This window comes from Ranitomeya variabilis, chromosome 1, assembly GCF_051348905.1.
Source record: "Ranitomeya variabilis isolate aRanVar5 chromosome 1, aRanVar5.hap1, whole genome shotgun sequence".
Classification (NCBI taxonomy): Eukaryota; Metazoa; Chordata; class Amphibia; order Anura; family Dendrobatidae; genus Ranitomeya; species Ranitomeya variabilis.
In genome coordinates this window covers 655,544,478-655,571,647 of record NC_135232.1, presented here as the reverse complement: position 1 = coordinate 655,571,647, position 27,170 = coordinate 655,544,478, and the positions used below count along the sequence as shown (strand labels likewise).

General features: G+C 39.5%; 1 protein-coding gene across 1 annotated transcript in view; it reads right to left on the bottom strand.

Annotated features, from left to right (window-relative positions):
* Nucleotides 1-24,734: 24,734 nt before the first annotated feature.
* NKX2-1 (NK2 homeobox 1) overlaps nucleotides 24,735-27,170 on the bottom strand; it is a 3,039-nt gene continuing 603 nt past the window's right edge. Inside the window, exon 2 of the mRNA XM_077295047.1 lies at nucleotides 24,735-26,429. Coding sequence (XP_077151162.1) covers nucleotides 25,762-26,429 — 668 coding nt within the window. The 3' untranslated portion in view covers nucleotides 24,735-25,761. The remainder of the gene's footprint in view (nucleotides 26,430-27,170) is intronic.

Below are 27,170 nucleotides of genomic sequence, written 5' to 3'. Positions count from 1 at the left end.
TATCATCAAAAAGTTAATTTATTTCAGTTCTTCAATTCAAAAAGTGAAACTCCTGTATTGTATAGAGTCATTACAAACAGAGTGATGTATTTCAAGTGTTTATTTCTGTTAATGTTGCTGATTGTGTCTTACAGCCAATGAAAACCCAAAAGTCATTATCTCAGTAAATTAGAATAATTAAAAAACACCTGCAAAGACTCCCTAAGGTCCCGCAGTCTGTTTCAGTAGGCTCCACAATCATGTGGAAGACTGCTGACTTGACATATGTCCAGAAGGCAGTCATTGACACTCTCCACAAGGAGGGTAAGCCACAAAGGTCATTGCTACAGAAGCTGGCTGTTCACAGAGTGCTGTATCCAAGCATACTAATGGAAAGTTGAGTGGAAGGAAAAGTGTGGTAGAAAAAGGTGCACAAGCAACCGGGATAACTGCAGCCTTGAAAGGATTGTTAAGAAAAGGCCATTCAAAAATTTGGGGGCGATTCACAAGGAGTAGACTGCTGCTGGAGTCATTGATTCAAGAGCCACCACACACAGACCTATCCAGGACATGGGCTACAAGTGTCACATTCCTTGTGTCAGGCCACTCATGACCAATCGGCAATGCCAGAAGCATCTTACCTGGGTCAAGAAGAAAAAGAACTAGACTGTTGCTCAGTGGCCCTAGGTGTTGTTTTCAGATTAAAGTAAATTTTGCATTTCATTTTGAAATCAAGGTCCCAGAGTCTGGAGGAAGAGTGGAGAGGCACACAATCCAAGCTGCTTGAGGTCTAGTGTTAAGTTTCCACAATCAATGATGGTTTGGGAAGCCATGTCATCTACTGGCATAGGTCCACTGTGTTTTATGAAGACCAAAGTCAGCGCAGCCGTCTACCAGGATATTTTGAAGCACTTGACACCTGTCCACACTGCCAAAAGTACCAATTCCTGGTTTAACAACAACAGTATCTCTGTGCTTCATTGGCCAGCAAATTTGCCTGACCTTAATCACATAGAGAATCTATGGGGTACAGTTAAGAGGAAGATGAGACACACCAAATTCAACAATGCAGATGAGCTAAAGGCTGCTATCAAAGCTACCTGGGCTTCCATAACACCTCAGCAGTTCCACAAGCTGATCACTTCCATGCCACGCCGCACTGATGCTGTAAATGATGCAAAAGGAGCCCCAACCAAGTATTGAGTGCATTTACTTAATATACATTTCAGAAGGCCAACACTTCAGATTTTAAAATCATTTTTCAAGCTGGTGTTATAAAGTATTCTAATTTACTGAGATGACTTTTGGGTTTTCATTGGCTGTAAGCCATAGTCATCAACATTAACAGAAATAAACACTTGAAATAGATCGCTCTGTTTGCAATGACTCTGTATAACATATGAGTTTCACTTTTTGTATTGAAGAACTGAAATTAATTAACTTTTTGATGATAGTCTCATTTTGTGAGAAGCACCTGTATGTCATACTTCAAAAGGCGGGGAGATTAAAATAATATCACGCGATCCTCAGGAGAGCCACTGGAATGGCATAAGCACTGAAGGTGAGTTTATTTTACTGGGGGCAAACATAAGGATTGAGATGGAGTTGTCTGAGTAGTGAACAATCCCTTTAATACACACACTGAACATAAATTTCTGAAAGCTAATGGATGGGGAAATAAAAAATTCTGGAGTAGTACTTTAATGGCAATGTTGTCCTCACAAACCTGGAGCTGTATATTCCGCAGAGAGAAATAATCAATAACTAATTGTCAATCTTTTCCCATTTACCTTACATACCAGAAAAGCTGAAAATTTGCTTTATTGTTCTCATAATAATTTGGAAGAAAGGATTTTTGAGTCACACTTTTACACTTAAGCTAAAGCCGTGAATGATCCAAGAAAATAAGGACATTTTTCCGGGAGTAGTTCTCAAATCTCTAATGTGAGTACCCACTTGTCTATGTAAGGCTAGTCTCACATGTCCAGATAATTCCGGTACCGGAAAAATCGGTCCTGGAGTTATCTGTGTCCGTGTGTCTGTGTGCTCACGTGGCACATCAGTGTGGCACACGTGCGGCAGCCGTGTGCCACCCGTGTGCCGACTGGATACCACACGGACCGTGCAGGAGACAGCGCTAGAGATAAGCACTGTCCCCTGCATCTGGTGCTGAAGCCGGAATTCATTCCTTCTTCCCAGCAGCGTTCGCTGGAGAGAAGGAATGAAAAATAATTGTTTTTTTATTTTTTTTGTGTTTAAAATAAAGACCCTTGTCACCACCCCCCTCCCACCCCCTGTGCGCCCTCCTGCTGGAAATAAAATACTCACCCAGCTCCCTCGATGCTTCCTCTCAGCGCCGCAGCTTCTTCCTGTTTGAGCGGTCACGTGGTACCGCTCATTACAGTGATGAATATGCGGCTCCACCCCTATGGGAGGTGGAGCTGCATATTCATCACTGTAATGAGCGGCACCACGTGACCGCTCATACAGGACAAGCTGCGGCGCTGAGAGGAAGCATCGAGGGAGCTGGGTGAGTATTTTATTTCCAGCGTGCGGGCGCACAGGGGGTGGGAGGGGGGTGGTGACAAGGATCTTTATTTTAAACACAAAACAAATATTTTTCATTCCTTCTCTCCAACGAATGCTGCTGGAGAGAAGAAATGAATGGCGGCTTCAGCACCACAAGCTGGGGGGACAGCGCTTACTGTAGCGCTGTCTCCTGCACGGCACATGGACGGCACACGGACAGCATCCGTGTGCGGTACGTGTTTTACATGGACCCATTGACTTTAATGGGTCCGTGTGATCCGTGCGCTCCCACGAACACTGACATGTCTCCGTGTTTTTCAAACAGACACACAGTCCGTGAAAACACGCTGACATGTGCAGAGACACATTGATTTTAATGTGTCTACGTGAGTCAGTGTCTCTGGTACGTGAGGAAACTGTCACCACACGTACCGGAGCCACTGACATGTGAAACAGGCCTAAGAGGAGGATAAACTGTTGAATTGAAGCAAAACTAAACGTCCCTTGTAGTGTTTTTTCTATTACCCCTTACATTAGTATCTTTATTAATAACTAAGTGGTGCGATATTTTTTAGGCAGAGCCAAAAATGTTTATGCGTTCCTTGAGTATTGTGTAAGCAAATGTATGTTTGCTATCCTTAGGAAGATTAAATCGTGACTGCTACAACTCCAGCTCCCCTTGACATGCGCTAGCAAGCACGGCATGACAGCTCTTGGGCCTTCTTAATAATTTACAAATGATACAATATACAAGTGGTTCATGCAGATTTCAGAATACTCTAGTTCTGTAATTAAAATTAAAGTATGATAAATATAGTGCCATTTACGGAGCTTATTAAGAGTTTAACCTGATTTCTCTACTCTGATCTAAACAGCATACACTATTCAATCTGTGTTAATTAATTTTAAGCACCCTAAAGAAAGGACTACAATATCAAATAAATCAGAATCAATAATCAAATTTGCAGGAGAAGTATCTTCTCATTTGCCATGGAAAGGATGCCTTTGTCCAGGGTTTCATGCAATAAGATTAAGGACTACATATTGTTATTTTGCCCAAATATAAAGAGTAAGCAGTTTTTTTCCTATTTTATGGGCACACCTGGAGTCTTTTGTTTACTGAGCAAAACACAATGAAGCGTGGAGTTCATCGCTGTGCAGCTTATTTCACAGAGGGTTCCGCTTCCAAGCCAAAATGATAGAAAAATCAATAATAGAAATGAAATAGTATTATTTAGAAAATAAGTAGATCTATTTATGAGCATATGATAAAAAAAAATACCCTTGATTAGATCAGTAGGTAGGAGCAAAAAAGGAGAAATGTGTATCTGCCTGACTCCAACTGGAAACCAATGTTATTGTTCAATGTTATTTGTGTGCCCAGCAATAACAAAATGTGGTCCCAATGAAAACCTTTTACCCCATACAGCCCTCATCCTGCAGCATATGGATGGTGCCACAGTCTAATTTACGTAAATATTAGAAATGAACAAATCGATTTGATGCAAATCGAATTTGTGTCAAAGTTTTAGGAATTGGCTAAACCTTGCAAATTTGAACAATTTGTAATTTGATATGTGCAAAAGCAAATCACATAAATTGTCTGCCAACATTTTTATATTGTGGCAGATTGCACCAGCCAGAGAAGCCTCACGTGACTTCAAATACGGCCAGGCAGACTTCCCTCTAATGCATTGGGAAAAATTTGGTGAATTTGAATTTGGATCATATTTGATAAATATAAGAAATAAAGTAATGAGTTAGTAATTCTAAATAATGGAAAAAACATATGTTTCTGGTGTCTTATTGTAGACAAGGTACTTTAGAAATTGGCCCAGTTTATAGCTTATGGACCCATAGACAGGACCATATCAAGATTAGTGAAAGGTCTGATAAAGAAAAGCAAAGTGAAGAGCTTAATTACTAGTTGAGTCCAGTTTTACCATACAGAGATCTCTGACAGCTACTTAGCAGATCTCTCCAAGTTAGGAGTCCAGGTGGATAAGGAAACCAATTTCTAACCTTTAGTTATATATATGTCTAAAAGCTGCGTCATCTCTTTGTTTGCCATATATAGTATACATAAGACTTTTCTCCCATTTTTGCTGCCGAGATTGTTTGGGCCAATAGGGGTTGGAAGCTCTTTGGCAATTGCCTTGTCCGTCAGTAGCTCCTTGACTCTGGTGTCAGGTGGAGGACCATACTTCCAGTCGCCCACCAGATACCAGAAAAATCAGTATTATAAATGGCACATAGTAGGTGGGACTGTCCACACATAATCTGTAAAAGGCATACATAACCAAATTCCTGCAGGAAAAAGTTACATGTGTTGATCATACATGTCTCGCCTGAGATGAATCCTTTTTCCCTTCCAAAAACTGCAGAGAAGCCTTTGGCCTGAATCAAGCATAAGTACAATAAGTGCTCAAAACAGGATGGGAAATGATGGTTCATACCCTTTGTATTTTACAAATTGTTTGAGAGAAAGAAAAGATAAAGGTTTTTCTGAAATTCTCTCAACGGTAAAGGCCTTTCATGTTGGTTACACGCTACTTCATCTTAACTCAAGTTGATTTTTAATTATGAGTTCTCTTTAGACAAGTGAAAAGTATTGTACAATGAATGCATGATCAAGGATAAGTGAACGGAACAACAACTGAATCGGCTTCCCATTAATAATATCTTGTGTTAACATCTTATGTATCTGGAGATAGGGTTAGCATGCGAGGTGTGCATTCCTGTGCATTCTTCTTGACTCTTAAACCAAAAAGCAAGGTCTGTGCTGTGTGAAAGATGAAATAATGTTTTTTTGTTGAAATTATTCAAGTACAGATGTTTTTCCAAGGTATGGCGGGATAGTGCTTTCATACTTCGAAGGTGTCACTTTGAGCTGGAGCCATTGAGAACAATCAGTGATGGAGCTCTGTGACATACTTATTACCCAACACAGTTAGATGGGGTAGGCCAAATTTTGTCTCTTTGCGCTGTTGTTTTTTTTCTATTCCATAAAATATAAACTCCTAAAAGGGAAGAATAAAAGGATTGCTAATATGCTAATATTCTACATCTTTAATCTGGCCTAACTTAGCTGTAGTAATGCCACACATGTAATATACCATGCAATAGTGGACCGTGGTGTACTTGGTACCAGGTCCGGTGGTTGTTAAAGGGATAGTCACGGTGGCAGCGATCCGGTCCGTGGCCCTGGGCGTCCAAGTAAAAGAGAAGGTCTTAAAAGGGGTTGTTTGGAATAAAGAGTGTTCGTGATGCCACTTGTGGTATTCGGTCAGGGATGACCGACGCTGCTTAAAGGGGTCCACTGGGGTGATGGTACTGCAGCAGGGATGGTATGGCTTCCCACAGGTGAAGCTGGGTCCCCAGGGCTCCCGGTGTAGTAGGAACAGATGATGGATGGTATAGAAAGAATCAGAGGACACAAGGTTGCAGTCTCTTTACCTTTTTACTGGTGTAAGGCAGCCACAGTCCAGGGTACGGATCACAGGTGCTGGTGTGGTCCGGCCGGCTTGAAAGCGATTCAGGAATCCCCCTAACAAGGTGGGGTTGGAAGCCTTGTTCTCTGTGCTGTGTTGTAGTCCCTTGCTGCCTTAGGCCTCACACAAGGTCCTCACTTTCTCTCTCTGTCCCTTTTAGGTAGGACACTACCCGCATGGCAGGTAACGCAAGCCTTTTTACAGGTGTCTCTCGTGATGACTCCAGGCTCTATGTGTTACTGTGCCTTCGGGTGTTAATGGTGGACAGGCGACCTGCAATCTCCTGTCCGCCGGTTTCTGCTGTGGGCCATACAGTTACCCCCACAACCGTGATCTTCCAGCCACCAGTTTCCTGCACTTCAGTGTGGAGGAAGCTCCGTCGCAGCTCCCCTCCAGCTGTTCACTTCTCCTTTGCTCCTTCCTCCTTCACACTCTCTACAAACTGTTCTGTTCCTTTCTTTCCTTTCCAGGAGCTGCACGGCCCCAGCTTTCCTCACAGGAGCTGCAGCACCTCACATATGCACGGCTCCAGCTCTCTTCCTGACTCTTCTCTCCTCACTCACAGACTGACTCCCTCCTCCTCCAGCGAGAATATACATAGGAAAGTTCCCCTGAATCTGGGTCAGAGCACCCCCTTCTGGCCTGGAGTCAGAACATGTTGCATGTATGTGCTACCTGTTAAAAGGATCCTTCATCGCTTCCAGGCATGGCATCACCCTCCCCGTGAGGAAGGCAATACCACTATAACAACTGGTTACCTGGGGTGTTACAATAGGAACAGGCACTGTGGCACAGTTGTTACATCGCGGGTCCTGGGTATATGATCAGTGACAACCTCACTGCAGAATATCTTGTTGTAAAAAAAAAAAAAGAGAAAGTAAAAAAAATGATCACATAGATTGTATTGGCTACCCCTTGATCTACTTTTAGGCTATGTGCACACGTAGGAAAAGAGGTGCAGAATTTTCTGCACAAAATCCGCATCTCCTGGCAGAATCCTCAGCCGCGGTTTTTATGTGGATTTTGTGCATTTTTTATGGGGAATTGATGCGGATTTTGTACGGATTTTCTGCTGTTTTTGCCACTGCGGATTTTTAACATGGAGGGGTGCAGAAACGCTGCAGATCCGCACAAAAGAAGTGACATGCACTTCTTTGAAATCCGCAGCAATTCCGCACTGATTTTTCAGCACCATCTGCACAGCTTTTTTTTATCCCATTGAATCACATTGTACTGTACATCACAGTGCGGATCTGCAGCATTTCTGCGAGGAAAATTCTGCTGCGGATCCGCAGCAAATCCACATCGTGTGCACATAGCCTTACAGTATTGGGGATTCATCAATGAGATTGTGGGCAGCAATGTTCTACAACACTAGTTGAAAGTGTTTGTGAAATATTTCAGTTGCCAAAATATTTGTTTGCCCCTGCTGAGATTCCAATGCTACTTTCTTCGGTTCATTTGGTATTAGTGACAGGTTCTATCATTGAGGCTGCATTGCAGAGAAACATTCCTTAATTTCTTCTTGATATGAGATGTAATAGTTTGTCAGGTCCGCTTGTGTTACACAGCCGGAACCTGCCTCTATAAGCAGCAACCGGAGCTAGCTGTCAATCACTAGCTGTCATCATTTAACTGTTACGTTTTCTGATCTGCGTATGCGCCCACTCTTATTGTAATCGCCCATGATGCCATTGCAGCGTGCCAATGGGATGTCATGGCAGCTGGTGGCCTGCTGAAGGTCCCAATGGCTGCCATCTTATTCCTGGGTTTCATATTAGAACGTTGTCTTGGGTATACACAGCAATGCAGTAGTATTGTAGTAAATAGAACAAGTTATCATACAATTGCAGGTTCACATCCAAGCAACTGTTGGAGAAAGTAAAGAGAAAAATATATACATAGAAGAACCACTTTATCCCACCTTTAAAAGTAAATACAAAAAAAAAATAACCACAGTATGGTATCACAGCATCTGTAAAAGTCTAATATACCAAAACATAGTTAGTTAACTCATATGTTAAGTGTTGTAAAGAGAAGACTGAAATGCCAGAATTGCAGTTTTCACTTTAAAAATTAAAAAGATTTCAAATCATCGTATGTTCCCTAAAATGGTATCAATATAAACTTCAACTCACCATGGAAAAAAAAACCTTCACACAGCTCCATTGATGGAAATATAGAAAAACTTAGTCAAAAATGGTAATACAAACCATTTATTTTTTTATTTTTACAAATTCCTGATTTTTTTTTTACACCACTTAAAGAAAACGAAAAATGATTCAAGTTTGGAATCACCCTAAATGTACAGAATTAGCCAGCCCAGACTATTTTTTTCTGCACAGTAAAACTAGACAAACAGAATCCAAAACACAATGGCGGAATTGTGGAAGGCTTTTTTACCCATTTCACCACACCACATTAAATGTTTTACCCTATTCACCAGCACTTGTTGTATGAAAAATCTAAAAATTATGACTCTTGGAAGAAGGGGAAAATGAATTAAAACGCAAAAATTGAAAAGCAAATGCTGTGGGAAAAAGGCTTAAAAGGAGCTGGACATTGGGAGAAGTGTCTGTAGGATAAGAAAAAATGTAAGACTGGACCAGATGGAGTTCGTGAGCTTTTTGCAATCTTCAATGTTTTTGTGAGCTATTGCACTATATATTATATACTGTCATATCTTGAGGCTGTGACCTTGTAAGTAGTGATATAACATGCCTTGTGCTAAGTATCTTACGTTTTTAACCATTACAATATTGGGTTCATATATTCATTAGTTGCAGTGCGCTGATACATGGTGAATGTACAGTACATGTTGTTGGTTACCGGGAACTTTATTTCAACCGCAAAAAAAATAGAAAAACAATGATTTGTCATTCCTTCTCTCCAGCGAACGCTGCTGGAGAGAAGAAATGAATGGCAGCTTCAGCACCCAAAGCTCTCCTGCATGGTCCGTGTGGTACCCAGTCGGCACACAGGCGGCACACGGCTGCCGCACGTGTGCCACACTGATGTGCCACGTGAGCACACGGACACACGGACACGGATAACTCCGGTACCGATTTTTCCGGTACTGGAATTATCTGGAAGTGTGAGACTGGCCTTAGGGAGATGGTGATGTTTTAATACCTCGACTTAACAGGTTCTATAGTGGTGACCAGACTCTTATACTCACTATCTCTTCTGTAAGCGCGATCACTCTTCTAGGATTGTTGTCCTTCTTGGCTTCCACATTCTAGTATTAGTTTATAATGAAAAATGCAGCCATTCAAATGATAAAATTCCATCTGTCTGCAGCCACCACTAGAGGGAGCTAACTGCAGACTGATTTGTACCGTAGCCTAAATAATGATTCCTTATTCTGTAGGCTCCATTTCATCACACTGGTGAGTAGCTTGTATCATTTAGCAGGGAATTTGGATCTACATATCTTAAACAAAAGCTCAAATTCTTATTGAAATATACACTGCTCAAAAAAATAAAGGGAACACTTAAACAGCAGAATATAACTCCAAGTAAATCAAACTTCGGTGAAATCAAACTGTCCACTTAGGAAGCAACACTGACAATCAATTTCACATGCTGTTGTGCAAATGGAATAGACAACAGATGCAAATTATTGGCAATTATCAAGACACACTCAATAAAGGAGTGGTTCTGCAGGTGGGGACCACAGACCACATCCCAATACCAATGCTTTCTGGCTGATGATTTGGTCACTTTTGAATATTGGTTGTGCTTTCACACTCGTGGTAGCATGAGACGGACTCTACAACCCACACAAGTGGCTCAGGTATTGCAGCTTATCCAGGATGGCACATCAATGCGAGCTGTGGCAAGAAGGTTTGCTGTGTCAGTCAGCGTAGTGTCCAGAGGCTGGAGGTGCTACCAGGAGACAGGCCAGTACACCAGGAGATGTGGAGTGGGCCGTAGGAGGGCAACAACCCAGCAGCAGGACCGCTACCTCAGCCTTTGTGCAAGGAGGAACATGAGGAGCACTGCCAGAGAACTGCAAAATGACCTCCAGCAGGCCACAAATGTGCATGTGTCTGCACAAACGGTTAGAAACCGACTCCATGAGGATGGTCTGAGTGCCCAACATCCACAGATGGGAGATGTGCTCACAGCACAACACCATGCAGGACGCTTGGCATTTGCCACAGAACACCAGGATTGGCAAATGCGCCACTGGCACCCTGTGCTCTTCACAGTTGAAAGCAGGTACACACTGAGCACATGTGACAGACGTGACAGAGTCTGGAGACGCTGTGGAAAGCGATCTGCTGCCTGCAACATCCTTCAGCATGACTGGTTTGGCAGTGGGTCAGTAATGGTGTGGGGTGGCATTTCTTTCTCCATGTGCATGCCAGAGGTAGCCTGACTGCCATTAGGTACCGAGATGATATCCTCAGACCCCTTGTGAGACCATATGCTGGTGCGGTTGGCCCTGGGTTCCTCCTAATGCAGGACAATGCCAGACCACATGTGGCTGGAGTGTGTCAGCAGTTCCTGCAAGATGAGGGCATTGAAGCTATGGACTGGCCCGCCAGTTCCCCAGACCTGAATCCGATTGAACACACCTGGGACATGGTGTCTCGCACCATCCACCAACGTCACGGTGCACCACAGATTGTCCAGGAGCTGGTGGATGCTTTAGTCCAGGTCTGGGAGGAGATCCCTCAGGAGACCATCCGCTGCCTCATCAGGAGAATGCCCAGGCGTTGTAGGGAGGTCATACAGGCACGTGGAGGCCACACACACTACTGAGCATCATTTCCTTGTTTTGAGGCATTTCCACTGAAGTTGGATGAGCCTGTAATTTGATTTTCCGCTTTGATTTTGAGTATCGTTCCAAATCTAGGCCTCCGTGAGATATTCATTTTGATTTACATTGATAATTTTTATGTTTTATTGTTCTCAATGCTTTCCACTATGTAGTGAATAAAGATTTACAACTGAAATATTTTATTCAGTGATATTTAGGATGTGGTATTTTAGTGTTCCATTTATTTTTTGGAGCAGTGTATTATAAGAATGTATCGGCACAGAACAGTTGCATATTTGAGATCTCTGGATCATCTTAATTGCATAGCAGACATTTTTGAAGATGACTTGAACAAATAATATCTGAGGTTTTCTGTAAGAAGAGCTGGCTTTCCTATATGTTCCTCAGTCAATGCCTCTATAACGAAAACGTCGCCCTCGCTTAAGTACCTAAATTAAATGCATCAGTAGCTGGAGCATTTATGGCAGTTGTGAGAAGAATGAGATGTCTGTGCATGAATGACTGCTTCATAAAAGATTTTTGTTTGTTTTTGCATAATAATGCTGTGTACAGGACTCCATTACTATTCAATAAATGTATTCATTAAGCAAATTGGGCTCCAATCTGCAAACTCCAGCTCTGTGATTTTAGGATTGGATTGCTAACTGTAAATTAGTCACTTTTTAATTGACTGACAATTCCACAAAGACTATAATCTTCAAATTATGACTGTAATTGTGAATTAATATTTATGGAAAGTTTATGCTAGCTAAAAAAAAAAAAGCCAAGCAGCTCCCATGAAAGCTGGGTATTTACATGTGCTGCTTCAGCAAAATTGCTTTGCCCAGAATGTTAGAAATTGTCCTTTTGAAAGAACCGATAGAAATTGTGCAGCTAGCATTTGTTTCTCATCTTGTCTCTGACCCCACTAAGGCAGCTGAGCATTCTGAGCACAGAACCTGTTTGTGATCTAGCAACTGGATTAAAGGAAGTCAAATTAGCATTAATAGCATTTTGTTGTATTCCAGCACCCCTCCCGTCCTCCCTCCTTTCATTCTACCCATACCCCTCTTTTAAGCCTCCTCTTTCTTGATCTCTGTCTGCTTGTTGCTTTCTTCTCCTACAATTGCCTCTGTCCATCTTTCTCTTATTCCCTCTCCACCTTGTGGTGTCTACATGTCTCTTTATCCTTTTTGTATTATTTCCTGGATTTTTTTGTTGCTATATTTTGGCACATTTTTCTTTTTTTTTTACATTTGAGCGTCATGTCATATTTCAGCATTTGTTTCTATCGGTGCTTGACCCTTTCATATATTTAGTCCACAAAATTCCTAGTCTCCCTGCACCTATATCCGGCATTGCGTTGTTTCCATACGATGCCAGTTGTTGCAATCAACAGGTTCCGAGCAAACGCTGGCCATCAGTTGTGATCGGTAAAGCCTGATGCAACTGATATATGTGAACGCAGCCTTAAACTTTTGCACTCTCATTCACAGTAAGGCTGCAGTATAAAAAATCATTCAGATTTGCATCCAGAAAAGTGGGATATTTTTCCTCTCGCCTGGTGTCCTTGTGCAGTCCGTATACAATCCGTCTTTTACTCAGCAGCTTTACAAGCATCTACAAGACTATTTACAGTTTCCTATGTTAGAGAATTGCAATATAGCTGTAAAAATCAGACTGTGGCTCTGAATGGCACCTGATTTGTTTCTCACATCCATTAACGTGGATGGGTTTCATCCGATTTTAGGGCCTCATACTCCTCTGCGTATAAATCAGACTAGTGCAATCTGATAAAAAATCAGATTGCACTTGTACAAATGTTATTCACTGATTCACTGTTCACCTGCAATTTTCTTTCGCAGCTGGAATCTGGGTGAGAAAAAAATTGCAGCATGCTGCGAGTGGCCCCGTATATCGGACGAGACTCACCAAGGCAAGTCAATGGGTGCAAGAAAAAAATCAGACCACGCGTATGCCATCCGTTTTTTACGGATACATTACCATTCTGTAGCATAGAACACTATAAGGGTATGTGCACACGCTGCGGATTTTGCTGCGGATCCGACGCTGCGGATCCGCAGCAGTTTTCCCAAAGTTTACAGTACCATGTAAACCTATGGGAAAAAAAACCGCTGTTCACATGCTGCGGAAAAATCCGCGTGGAAACGCAGCGGATTATTTTCCGCAGCATGTCAATTCTTTGTGCGGATTCCGCAGCGGTTTTCAAACTGCACCAATAGGAAAGTGCAGTTGAAAAACCGCAGAGGAATCCACAGAAGAAACCGCGAGAAAATCCGCAGTGAAAACAGCAGTGGTTTTGCACTGCGGATTTTCCAAATCCGCTGCGGAAAAATCCGCAGCAGAATCCGCAACGTGGGCACATACCCTAAATGGTCCTGTAAATGATTGCAGAATAATCGTTGCAGAGAAAAAAAAGCATTGCATAGGCATGTCATACGGATGCTATGTGAGAAAAAGCACATTGTACTCGTGTGACACTCATCCTATTTTTCTGGATCAACATCGGAGCAATGTTGTAAGCGCAGATGAGTGCGAACGCTAAGGGTATGTTCACACATTCTAGATTTACTGCGGATCCAGTGTTTTTTTTCCGCACAGAAACGCTGCAGATCCTCAAGTGATTTACAGTACAATGGAAAAAAAATGTTGTGCTAATGGTGCAGAAAAATCTGCACGGAAAACGCAGCAGATTCAAAAAAGGACCATGTCAATTATTTTTGCAGATCTGCTGTGTTTCTGCACCCATTCCATAATAGAAATCTGCAGGGGTCAATAAAGGAAGAAATCTGCACAAAAATCTGCAACGTGTGCACATACCAAAAAAAGGCGCAAATTCTGACCTGCGTTTTCTGCCAAGAAATGCAGAATCTGCAGAGAAAATTCCACAGTCAAAACTGCAACTTGTGCATATAAGAAATCAAATGGTTACCCTCAGCAAAGAAGGACGCGAATATATTGTGATAAATAACCATCAACAAGAGACATGTACAATGTCCGAAATATCTAGGAATAGATATATGCTCCACGCTATATAAGTATAATCATACAAAAAAAATTTTTGGCTCATCTGCATGACACTTGTGGCTATCAGTTTTTTTAATGTGTCTTAGGGCTGTCCCACACGTCCAGATAATTCCGGTACCGGAATAAATCGGTACCGGAGTTATCCGTGTCCGTGTGCCTGGGAACTCACGGAGGCCATACCTGCGGCACACGTGTGCCGCCCGTATGGCGAGTGGGTACCACACGGAGCGTGTGGTACCCACTCTGCATGGTGCTGAAGCTGCGATTCATATCATCCCTGCAGCAACGTTTGCTGCAGGGAAAATATGAAGAATAGTGTTTAAAATAAAGATCCATGTGTCCGCCGCCCCCCCACCCCCTGTGCGCCCCCCCCCGCTGGTCAGAAAATACTCACCCGGATCCCCCGTCGGCAGTCGCTCCTTCCTGGTCTGGCCGCGGCTTACTGTATGCGGTCACGTGGGGCCGCTCATTTACACTCATGAATAGGCGGCTCCGCCCCTATTGGAGGTGGAGCCACATATTCATGAGTGTAATCGGCCGCATACAGTAGGAGGCGCGGCCAGACCAGGAAGGAGCGACAGCCGACGGGGGACCCGGATAAGTATTTTCTGACCAGCGGGGGGGGCGCACAGGGGGTGGGGGGGCGGCGGACACATGGATCTTTAGTTTAAACACTATTCTTCATATTTTCTCTGTAGCAAACGGTGCTACAGGGAACATATGAATGGCGGCTTCAGCACCATGTGGGGGGGACAGCGCTTACTGTAGCGCTGTCTCCGGCACGCCACACGGACCCCAGACGGAGAATGTCCGTGTGAGGTGCGTGTTTTACACGGACCCATTGACTCTATTGGGTCCGTGTAATCCGTGCGCTCCCACGAACACTGACATGTCTCCGTGTTTGGCACACGGAGACACGGTCCGCACACGGTCCGCACAAAATCAATGACATCTGAACAGATGCATTGATTTTTATGGGTCTACGTGTGTCAGTGTCTCCGGTACGGGAGGAAACTGTCACCTCACGTACCGGAGCCACTGACGTGTGAAACCGGCCTTAGGCATTGTAGGGATTATATCCCCTGTTGTTGTTTTGTTTTTTCTTGAATAAAGATTATTATACTATTTTGCTCTTATACGTAATTTTTTGTATGATTAAAGTTGTGCATATAGCCTCAGGCTATGTGCACACGTTGCGGATTTTACTGCGGATCTGCAGCTGCGGATTTGCAGCAGTTTCCCATGCGTTTACAGTACAATTTAAACCTATGGAAACCGCAATCCGCAGTGCCCATGGTGCGGAAAAAAACGTGCGGATACGCTGCGGGTTACATTCCGCAGCTTGTCAATTCTTTGTGCAGATTCCGCAGCGGTTTACACCTGCTCCACAATAGGAATCCGCAATAAATCCACATAAAAACCACGGTAAATCCGCAGGTAAAACGCAGTGCCTTTTACCTGCGGATTTCTAAAATCCGCTGCGGGAAAATCTGCAGCCTTCAAAAATACGTGTGCGAAAACTCTCCAAATTGTCCTCAACATCTCAAAACTCCTCAAAAACTTGGAGTTTCCATTCAGTTTTTGTGCAAAAGCTCATCAAAAGGCTCAGTGTGCACATACCCTTGGAGAGATTCTGCTCCAAAAATGCAGCAAAGAAAAAAACACTCAATGTGAACATAATTTTTGGGTATGTTCAAGTGTTTAATTAAATCCAACATGTATTCCCTTAGCAGAAATCCAAAGCTCAGGACTCAAGCTTCTCTGCAGATCTGTGGTTTTCACTGGCGCTGACCCACACAAGTTTTATAACTATCCTCAGCTATTCCATGCGGAATCCACAGAAATAAATATTATGCTATTTATTTACATGTTGGATTATTTCTTGATAATGGAAATAATTTGCCATTTTTTTATCTTATATTAATTGGGTTGGAGATTATTGTCAATGAGTGCGATTTTTGGCATGGAAGCCACACTGAAATTGATGTCCACACTGACAAGTGTTAATATGCTCATAGTCTGCAACTGGCTCATTCCGATCATCCATGTGTCTCCGATTTAATATTTCACAAAAGTTTTGGCGAAACTGGGGAGGACCTGGTGCGGAACATGGTATGGCAATGTTCTCCTGGCAAATTCGTTAAAAGTTGTGACTTACGCCTTATTCAATCAACATTTCTGGAGAGGCGCACGAAGGCGCTCGCCTGTGATAAGATGAGCCTAATTCATTTAGGGTATGTGCACACACTGCGGATTTTTGCAGACTGATTTTGGTAAATCCGCAGGTAAACCGCACTGCGGATTTCCTGCAGAATTACTGCGGATTTACCGAGATTTTTTTGCGTTTTTTGTGCGGGTTCCACCTGCGGTTTTACACCTACGGATTCCTATTATGGAGCAGGTGTAAACTGCTGCGGAATCCGCACAAAGAATTGACATGCTGCGGAATAAACAACGCTACGTTTCCGCGCCTTTTTTTCCACAGCATGTGCACTGCGGATTTTGTTTTCCATAGGTTTACATGGTACTGTAAACTCATGGAAAACCGCTGCGAATCCGAAGCGGCCAATCCGGATCTGCAGCAAAATCCGCAACGTGTGCACATACCCCTAGTGAACTGCGCCTTTTAATTAATTAGGCATGCCTGTCATTAAGACCGGGGTCTCTCGCATTGCACTCGCAAGTGTGACCCCGGCCTAAGACTGGCATGCGAAATACCAGTCTTACTGAATTAGGACCAATTTGTTTTACCCCTGCTTTATACAATCTTTGTTATGAAAAATTTCCCATAGGCTTCTCTATAGCACTTACAAAAAAAACAATGGGGAGAAATACATTTTGGTCAGCAGTCCCATGTAGCAAACTATGTAAGGTTGCAGAACTTTTCCGTTGTATCATTACAAAGTAAGTGCAAATCGCATGCTTATTGTTATTGACCTCATGGTTTTACATAAACAAAGAGACCATTTACAATACACAAGCAGCTATCATTACATTTCTAAAATTACAACAGAAGGTTGCTGTCACTTAACTTTATGAAGTCAATATAATATAAAGGATTTGTAGACCCATTTCTCATTAGGATACTTATATGTGGAGGCATCAACAAGAGAATCATTTCAGACTATTACCACCACTAACAATAGTTAGAAAGTAATTATACATACGTAAGTATTTTAGACTTAAAAACGATCTTTACTTTAATAGATCACACAGTAAGACACAAAAGTACAAAAAAAAACATTTAAAAACTGTTAGGGCGGTGTGGTTCATAATACATGTAAATCAACAGGTATGTATAACATATATTACATAGTATTAAGCAAACTTACATAATGTAGATCTATGTACATAACCATGTTGGAACATAGTACTATAGGTTTTGACATATGTTTAAGAAAAATAACCAATGTGTTGCAGTGACTGGGTACCTGCACATTGACAATGGCCCCTGTGCATGTTGAACAACACATAAGATTAAACATACATTTAAAATTATTAAGGATACAACTCATATGCAACACATTGGTGAATTTTCTTAAACATATGTCATAAACCTATAGTACTATGTTCCAACATGGTTATGTGCATAGATCTCCATTATGTAAGTTTGCTTAATACTATGTAATATATGTTATACATACCTGTTGATTTACATGTATTATGAACCACACTACCCTAAGGCTATGTGCACACGTTGTGGATTGGGGTGCAGAATTTTCTGCACAAAATCCGCATCTCCTGGCAGAAAACGCAGGTGCAGATTTGATGCGTTTTTTATGCAGATTTTGTGCATTTTTGTTGCGGATTTCATGCGTTTTTTTAACCCTGCGGATTTCTATAATTAAAGGGTGCAGAAACGATGCAGTTCCGCACAAAAGAAGTGACATGCTACTTCTTTTAAATCCACAGCGTTTTTCATGCGGAATTTTCCACACCATTAGCACAGCATTTTTTTTTCACTATTGATTTACATTGTACTGTAAATCACTTTGTGGATCTGCAGCATTTCTGCGAGAAAAAAACGCTGCGGATCCGCACTAAATCCGCATCATGTGGACACAGCCTAACAGTTTTTTTACGTTTTTTTAGGGGCTATTTTATGGTACTTTTGTCTCTTACTGTGTGATCTATTAAAGAATGAAGATTATTGTTAAATCTAAACTACTTACTTATGTATAATTGCTTTCTAACTATTATTGGTGCTAATAGTCTAAATAACTTTTGAAGTCACATGACGACCCCATCAATAAATGTAGTTATGACCTGTGCTTAAGATCCTAGCCTGCATTCAGACTACGACCTTTTCAGACCTTGTTTTTATGTACTTGAGTGGTCCACAATGTACTCAATTGAGCTGGATGTGAAAAAAATATAGGAAATATCATGTGTTAACAACTTTTTTGAGATATTTTTTTTATGTCTAATTCACATATGTCAAGTAGGGAATACATTCTCTGTGTCATTAAAAGAAAAGAAAATCCTGCTGACTGGGTACGATGGACCTCTGCATGGTACCTGTCATTTCAATCCAGCTGAGCAAAAGTCCATAGATATACAGCACGAAGAAAATAGTGTAGTGGTGTATGCAGCCATACAGGAATATCGAGCTTGTCTGCTTTTCTGCACTGATTCAAATGGAAAGTAGTGAATTTAAGTTTTAAAGCCTGAAATATATTGCAGAAGCAGGATTACTGAAATCTAGACCACTGTGCTCAGAATACATTTCCAGCAACTCCCATTCCTGGCAGACTTTGGATGGTCCACATCTGCACTGTGACTCCTCTGTATTTCCTATACAGTACGTATATAGTACCACAGAATACAGCACCTATATAGTACAAACTATATGTAAAAATAATCTCCTTTCTCTGGTTTGTTTATATTTACCTGAATCGCATACAATAGCCTTTACTATTGGCATTATCTCAGGGTTCAGATATGGACTGCAATTATTTTGTTTTTATTAACAATTTGGAACTATTAGTATATGGGACTTCCAGTACAAGATACTATTAGGTTTTCTTATGTATTTTATGGCACATTCAGCAGATTTTCATTTCTCACTTTGGGACACATTGCTGTTGTTATATAATCTTGGCTTCTTTGGCTACAGGTTTGCCCCCTGGTCCCCTGGTCTTACCTAATGGTCCTATGCAATAAATCCCTGTTACATTTACACTCATGTCATGTGTTGATCAAATTTGTCCCTTAAGTTCATATATCCCACCCTCTCCCAAAAATACCTACTGCCCCCCATTTACACCAACATTTCCTCTGTTCTCCTACTGCATCCTTCCCCGTGTTATCTGCTCTCAGCCTAGATTATCCTTCACACCCGCCCTCCTCTTCCTCTATTACAATCTAAATTCACTATCAAACTTACAGTCAAATGCTCTTATTTATTAATGCACATAAATGTCCTCTGCGCTCACTGAGCCTCACCGCGCAGGTCGCTCAGCAGAGATTACCGGCTAATGTGCGATCAGACCGCACGGCGATCCTGCAGTGTGCACGGCTCCGTGTCCAGGAGAGGAATCACCTCCCAGGGAAGCTGGGAGAGGGAGATCAGGCTGCAAACTCATCGGGACATGTGTGCATTGCAGGCAGCGCTAGGCACAAGGTGACTTCTAGATTGGAACAATGTGTTTACGATATTTAGTAAATATTTACAGAAACACATTCCACAATTTATACATTGTGTGTTGTATAATATATATATATACATATATAAATACATATGTCTAATATATATACATATATGTGTAATTTATTTACAGTGTATATATTCATTAATATATGCTATAATATGTAATATACTATATAATAATTATACCCTCAACCTACTGTCTCCTTCCCCATCATCCTGTAGAATGTAAGCCCGCAAGGGCAGGGTCCTCGCCCCTCTGTATCTGTCATTGTTAGTTTGTTTACTGTAAGCGATATCTGTAACTTGTATGTAACCCCTTCTCATGTACAGCACCATGGAATCAATGGTGTATTATAGATAAATAATAATAATAATAATATATGTGTAGATAGATAATAATAATAATAATAATAATAATATATGTGTAGATAGATAGATAGATAGATAGATAGATAGATAGATAGATAGATAGATAGATAGATAACTCCACTGGAAACAATTCTGTTTATTCTTCCATGAGAACAGAGATCTCTACCTCCCCAGCTCTGACTGGGAGGGAATCTGAACAAGCTTCAAGTGAGAGCCTGGTTGAATAGACACTTAACCATATACTCTATGGAGCATACTAGGTAACAAAAAAAAACTATCCAAAGTATAAAATAATGATGCAGGAATTTTTTAATAAGATAGATATTTATGCTAGGACGATGATGATGAGGAGGGTTCTGTATTTTGAAGCATCAAGATAAACCTGTAGAATCGTATGTATAGGTAATACTTCATTATAATGCCCTGGAGACACATCAGATTGGGGTCCTAGTCCTAGTGTTGCAGGTAAGTGTCTGCTCCATGCTTTGCTCAGGTCACACTCTATGTACATTTAGTGGGGGCTTTTATATTCTTCTATGTATTGTGTTGATTTTTTCGACTTCTATTTATAGGTCTGTTTGCTTCATTCACAGAAACTCCTCCAAATTATTCGCTCAGAAATACTCTAGATGTAAATGACTATCAACCTTATAAAAGGACAATCAAAGTTTTGTTGTTTTTTTTTCTTCCACGATTTCTACTCTTGGTCATGGACTTGGTGTTCACACCAGGGTGTCCCACAACTCCTTTAGACAAAAGCGTTTTGAGAGCAATTAAATCATATTCTCTCAGTGGTTGTTGCATTAGGAAGTGCTTATCAGTCTTGCAATAAAATATCGCAAAAATACAACATTGCAAGGAGGTGAAACATACAACATTTAGTCCCTGGCTGGATATTACAAGTCCTATGTCAACCCCCCATCCCCAGGCCAGCCCATGCCACACACCACCCTACCACCCCCCATTTGGAGTGGTTCTTTTTTACGCTGCATCCCTGCATGATTGAAAATGGAACTGTTTTCTAATGGAAATAAGGCATCCGACTGATTATGTGTATTGAATCCGAATCACTCACCAGATCCTCTTCTAAGAAATGAATTGAAGAAAGGCTGATGGTTACAGACCTTCACAGGCAGGTCCTTCTAATATCCCAGCACCATGTATTTTGTCACATTTTTTTCCTTTGACTATTTGAAATGATTCAGCTATATAATTACATTGCCTTTGTACAAAGACATAGCTTAGAGAGAGTCTACTCTGATTACTGGGGCCCCCAGACATAAGCAATATATAGGAAAGAGGGATGCAGCAGCGACTGCCAAGAGGGGCTCCACATTAGGACTTGTGCTTTCTAAAGAACTGTGCAAATAACAGGCAACCTGTAGCTCATGCATGATGGCCTGAAATGTCACATGAATGTCACCACAATGCAAGCAACACGTTATAGGCAGATAATATAGTAACTGTAGGGCAGTAAGCACCTAATGCTGAGACTGAGAGGTGACAAAAAACAGGCTTATATACAAGTCATGATCTACACATCCACCCAAATTATAATATTAATATGGTGGTACTATTTAAAAATGCAAATAGTATATTTGTATAGGAGCAAACGAAAACATGAATAATAATGATGATCATAATAATAATATGGTGCAATATAAGGTTGAAATATTAAATACACAAGGATTTGCGTAAGCATTAATTTTCGGTGTGTATTTGACTATATTTCATAGAGAATATTATAGAAAAGTATACTGTAAAAGTATTAAAACCTTGAATATAAAAAGTGTAAAATGTTTGAACCTATTTATGTGTTTGAGTGTGTGCATATATATATATATATGTGTAAATACATATATATATATATATGTGTGTGTGTGTGTGTGTGTGTGTGTGTTTTTCCTACTGTGCACACACATATGAGTATATATATATATATATATATATATATATATATATATATATATATATATATCTTCGCACCACATGCAAAAACACAAATATTTTACAATATATATATGTCATATTTTATAACCTAACTACTGAGATGTGTGCATATATTTATGTATATAATATATATATATATATATATATATATATATATATATATATATATATATATGTCAGCAATTAATTATTTTTAGGTATTTATTTTTTGCTTTTACATTTTTATTTATTTTTTATTATTTGCAGGTCTTTATTTTAATAGAAGAAGTATGTGGACAATATAATTGTATCTCACCACATTGCTTTTATAGTATAACTATCTAAATATATATTTTAATATATATGTGTGTGTGTGTGTGTGTGTGTGTGTGTGTGTGTGTGTGTGTGTGTGTGTGTGTGTGTGTGTGTGTGTGTAAGTGTTAGCACATAGTTATTTTAATTTCCTTTTTTTACATTTTAATACATTTTTTGTTACATACATTATTTCTAGGAATTAAATATGTTGGGTTTTTTTTAATAGAAGAAACATAAAAATGTGGGCAATATGAATACTTGTATGTCACTACATTGCAGTCATCCCGTTGTGTACTGTGGTCATTATGTGTACTTTAGTTTTATTCATAGATTCCCACTTTAATTACTCATCTATTTTAATATGCATTTTTGAAGATAGGTAAATCTGGAAAAAGGAAGGGGGGGGAGGGTGAAAGAGTAACATATTCTCCTGATTAAGGCTTTAATTTCCTGAACCATAATAATATTGTAAAAGTGAAGAACTGTTGTGATTAATATAATTACTATAACATTACTCAGAATAAAATTAGCTTTTTCCCCCAGATGATAATGGGAGTAAATAAAGTAGAAACAAACAGAAAATGTTAGATCAACACTTTTGTAAATAAATCGCCAGTAATACATTTTTTAAAGTACTATTTTATGGACCAGATAATTATTTATAGACCATTTATCCATCTTAGCGTAACCTATATATATTTATCTGACCACAGGTTCTCTGTTTTTCACCCAAATATTCCTAATTAAAAAAAAGGAAAATAAATATATGTAGATAGATATATTTAGCTATTAGACACATATAGGTACAGACATGGCAACAGAAGCATTAAATATATCTGAAGCTCACGAATAATTGGCAATTGCAGGATTAACATTCTTGAAGAATTTGGCATTTTACCTCCAAGTTTGCTATTGTGGAGGTCACATCATAAAAGGACCAGGAAATTCTCTTGTGAGCTTTCTTCCAAGTAGTCAAGGTTACAGTTTTTCCTCTTTGGTGGTTATAAAAGGATAGCTCAGATGAATGTAGCCTTCCAGAAAGTGCCACAGTGCCAATCTGAGCTAATTATTAGTGGCATTATATAGTGATACAGTGTACCCTGAAACAAAAGAGTTGTTGACCCTATCTGAAATACTGAGATATCCAGCCTGATTCTTCTCTGTAGATTTTTAATTGTGATTGTCCTAAATTCCTGCTAATTCTTCACATGTCAATATTTTATATTTAGAAATTGATTTAAATTATTTGATGTTAATATTGGTTCTGTTATATTGTAAGTGAGCTCCACATATATAAATAAGTCAAATATGATGATGCCCAGAAACTTTAATTAGCTGAAGGCATGGCTGGGAGACTATGCTGCATAAAATGACACATCCTGCCATCCCAGGTCTGTGCCAGCTACATACAAGCCTGATAATTCACCAGTGGAGGGGACATCGGGCACAACAGATGAATGCAGAATTGTCTGTCTTGTATAGGAAAGTGGAAAAGGCTGGGGAGCCCCATGTTATTTACTCTCCTACTGATTGATATGGAAATCCTGTTCCATTCCTTGTTTGCAGGCTCTCTATGGCCTTAACTGCACGGCTCACCTTTCTATGGATCAGGCAAACAAACTCCTAGATTAGGCGGCATGGGACAAAATGAAAAGTAGTTGATTTAATGACAACCAAATCTTTTGTAAGAAGGATAAGTAGATGTACAAAATAATAATTCCAGCAATTACAGCCAAGCTAACAGTATGCCCTCTGGTCTAAATCACAAGGATTCCTTACTCTGTGCTACTTACAACTACCTATAGCTCACACAAATATGCACATATATTTACTGAAATACACACATATATATATATATATATATATATATATATATATATATATATATATATATATATATATAATCAGAAAAGGCAGCGCTGCTTCAAGAATAGCAGGTGATGCACGCCTAGCAGTCATAACCCAAACAGCTCATGAAGTAGATGGATCGAAAAAGTAGGCAGTGATATATATGTGTATATGCTATATACATAAATGTTTTGTTTTTATTTTTTCGAAATAAGTGTGTGTATATACACACATAGGTATACATATATATATATATATATATATATATATATATACACATAGGTATCACATATGTATATATACATAGATGTGTGTTTCTATCTATACACACAAGTATATATTAATATATTTATATATATATTTTTATACATATATACATACACATAGGTGTATATAAGTGTATATACACACAGGTATATATAGAAACATAGATATAATAATATAATATAGGCATGCATAAGTATACATGTCTATGTGTGTGTATGTATATGCATATATACATGCATATATATATTTAGGAAATGAGCACACTGCATATATAGCAATATATGTATGTATATATGGATAGATATCTGTCTATATATCCTTACATTTTATTAGAGAAATTGTTCGCACATATATTTTCGCACTAATTGACTATTTATGCACAGTGAAAGATATAGTGTCACATAATAATGCCTCATTTTAGTTTGCTATGGTTTTTTTTATTATTTTTATCACTTCATTAAAGCAACATAACAAATAAAAGGAGGAAACTTTATAAAAAAAAAAAAAAAAAGTCCACCAATAAGGACAAAAGAACAATTATATCATGAAAGAATCATACACCTGTTTAATAATAAATTGGTGTCACATATATCCAGTGGGCTTCGCGAAGTTTCATAAATTATCCCTGTGCATGAATACAATATAACTGATAGTTTAACAAGCAATATCAAAAGGTCAGACTGGAGAATAATTAAACCGAGTTCCTTTCTACATAGTTAGCCGTGTCAAAGACATACTATATTGTGATTCGGTTCTGTTTTCTGTTCAATACGTTTTTAAGTTATAGACTGGCAAGCAAACAAATAAAAAGTGGCCTCCATAAATCACTGCATTGGCCCACAAGTGTTTCTAGGTCCGTTCGAATTCATTGGTGAAGAGGTCGCATTTTTTTTTCAGATTTTAGAATAGCTATCAGACTACCTCTATAATAGAAAAAAAATATATAGATCAAATAAAATAATTAAAAAAAAGGTAAAAAACGAAATGATGATTTTTTTTTAATGAGCATCATTTACATTTATTAGATGAGGGACCTATATCTAAAGAAGATACAGCAGCCAAAATAATGCTGATCGGGGAACCAAATTGGTGTGAAATGTTTCAAAATTAATAAAAAGGTAACAAATTTTTGTTTTCTTACAAAACATTAACAACCAAATATACAGGCTACTATAAACTAAATATTCCAAATAGTTCAACAGGGTGAAGGTTACAATGTCACAAGGAACATAAAAAATAAAATATAATCGCTCTTCAGTTTTAATAGCGGAGTGAGTGGATTAACCCCAAATCTTCCATCACTGTAGCCCTATGTACAAGCAGGTGACTCGGGAAGGTAGCTTGAAGTCCAATCCTCCTTTCCATCTGACATTTTGAGTACCATCCATCCAGATTAATAGCTATGTCCTCTATCCTTCCCCTTCTCTTTTTGGATTGCTCAGAGAAACCCTCTTATAAATCCATCCCCCCTAAAGTACTGCAGTTTTTTTATTTATTTTTTTCATCTTTTTTTTTTTTTTTAAAGAGAGTAGAAGGGTTGTCTGGGGACAGAGGGAACTGGGTTTTATTCACCATGTCCTACCATATAGTAAGGTAGGGCAGGACATGGCTGTGCCATAGTCAGAACTAGAAGTATTTAGGTGAGAAAGGTTGGTGACCTGGCTCTGGAGACTTGAGGGGCTGCTGGAGTGCTGACCCATGTCTGGAGACTGGCCTGCACTGTTTGTTTGGTGGCTTTGATGTTGCCCCAAGCCATTGGTGGTGACCGTGAGACCTGTGGCTGACTGCTGCTGATGGTTCTGAAGAGCAGTTGTTGGGGCATTGGAGCCCGCCTGGCATGGCTTGCCATCCTTCACCAACACTGGGACTGCCACCCGCCGTGGAGACTGCTGCTGCTGCTGACAAGAGCTGTTGTCCTGCTGCATCTGCTGCTGAGCTGCCTTGTCCTTGGCTTGTCTTTTCATCTTGTACCGGTGGTTCTGGAACCAGATCTTTACCTGGGTTGGAGTCAGGTGGATCATGCTGGCTAAGTGTTCCCTCTCTGGAGCAGATAGGTATTTTTGTTGTTTGAATCTCCTTTCCAGTTCATATACTTGGGCCTGAGAAAACAATACTCTACGTTTTCTTCTAGGGGTGCTCTGAAGTGGGGCCATACTTTTACCCACATCTCCTAATGAGCCCATATTGCCAAGACCTCCCATATTCATTCCATTGGAGGGACCCATGAAACGTGAGACTAAAAAAACAAACAGAAATAAAGTGGTAAGACATATGAGGAAGATTGGATACATAGAATGGTGCAAGAATAGTATATATCATAATATTCATTTTATATATATATATATATATATATATATATATATATATATATATATATATATATATATATATATACTGTGTGTGCTCTACATATATGCACACAGATATAGCATAACAATAAATGCACACCAATATAATCATCATGATTATGACAATATAATAGTCTTATTATATCATTTATCAGAATAATTAATATGTTATGACAAAATGCAATAGTTTTCATAGCAACTATATATATATATATATATATATATATATATATATATATATATATATATATATATATATATAAAATGGATCTCTGCACATTTATGGTAGATTCAATCAATGTAAATTCATCTCGATAACTACATAATTAATTAGCTACTATAGTCATTATCTAGTTTTTGGGTTTCTTTTTGCTATTCTTATTTTCATATTGTTTCTAAATTACACAACTTTATATGTTCAGCATAGAAGATGAAGTAAAGAAGCAAACAGCAATACTCGGAAACAGAACAAGCTACAGGTCATCTCTCATTTTTAATTTTATGTAGTAATATATATATGTATAAATAAATATATAATAGTATATATACACACATACACACACATATGGCATAGTGTACTTCTATGCTACTATGTAGTGGTATACTTCTTATGTTTGTGTTGTGTGTGT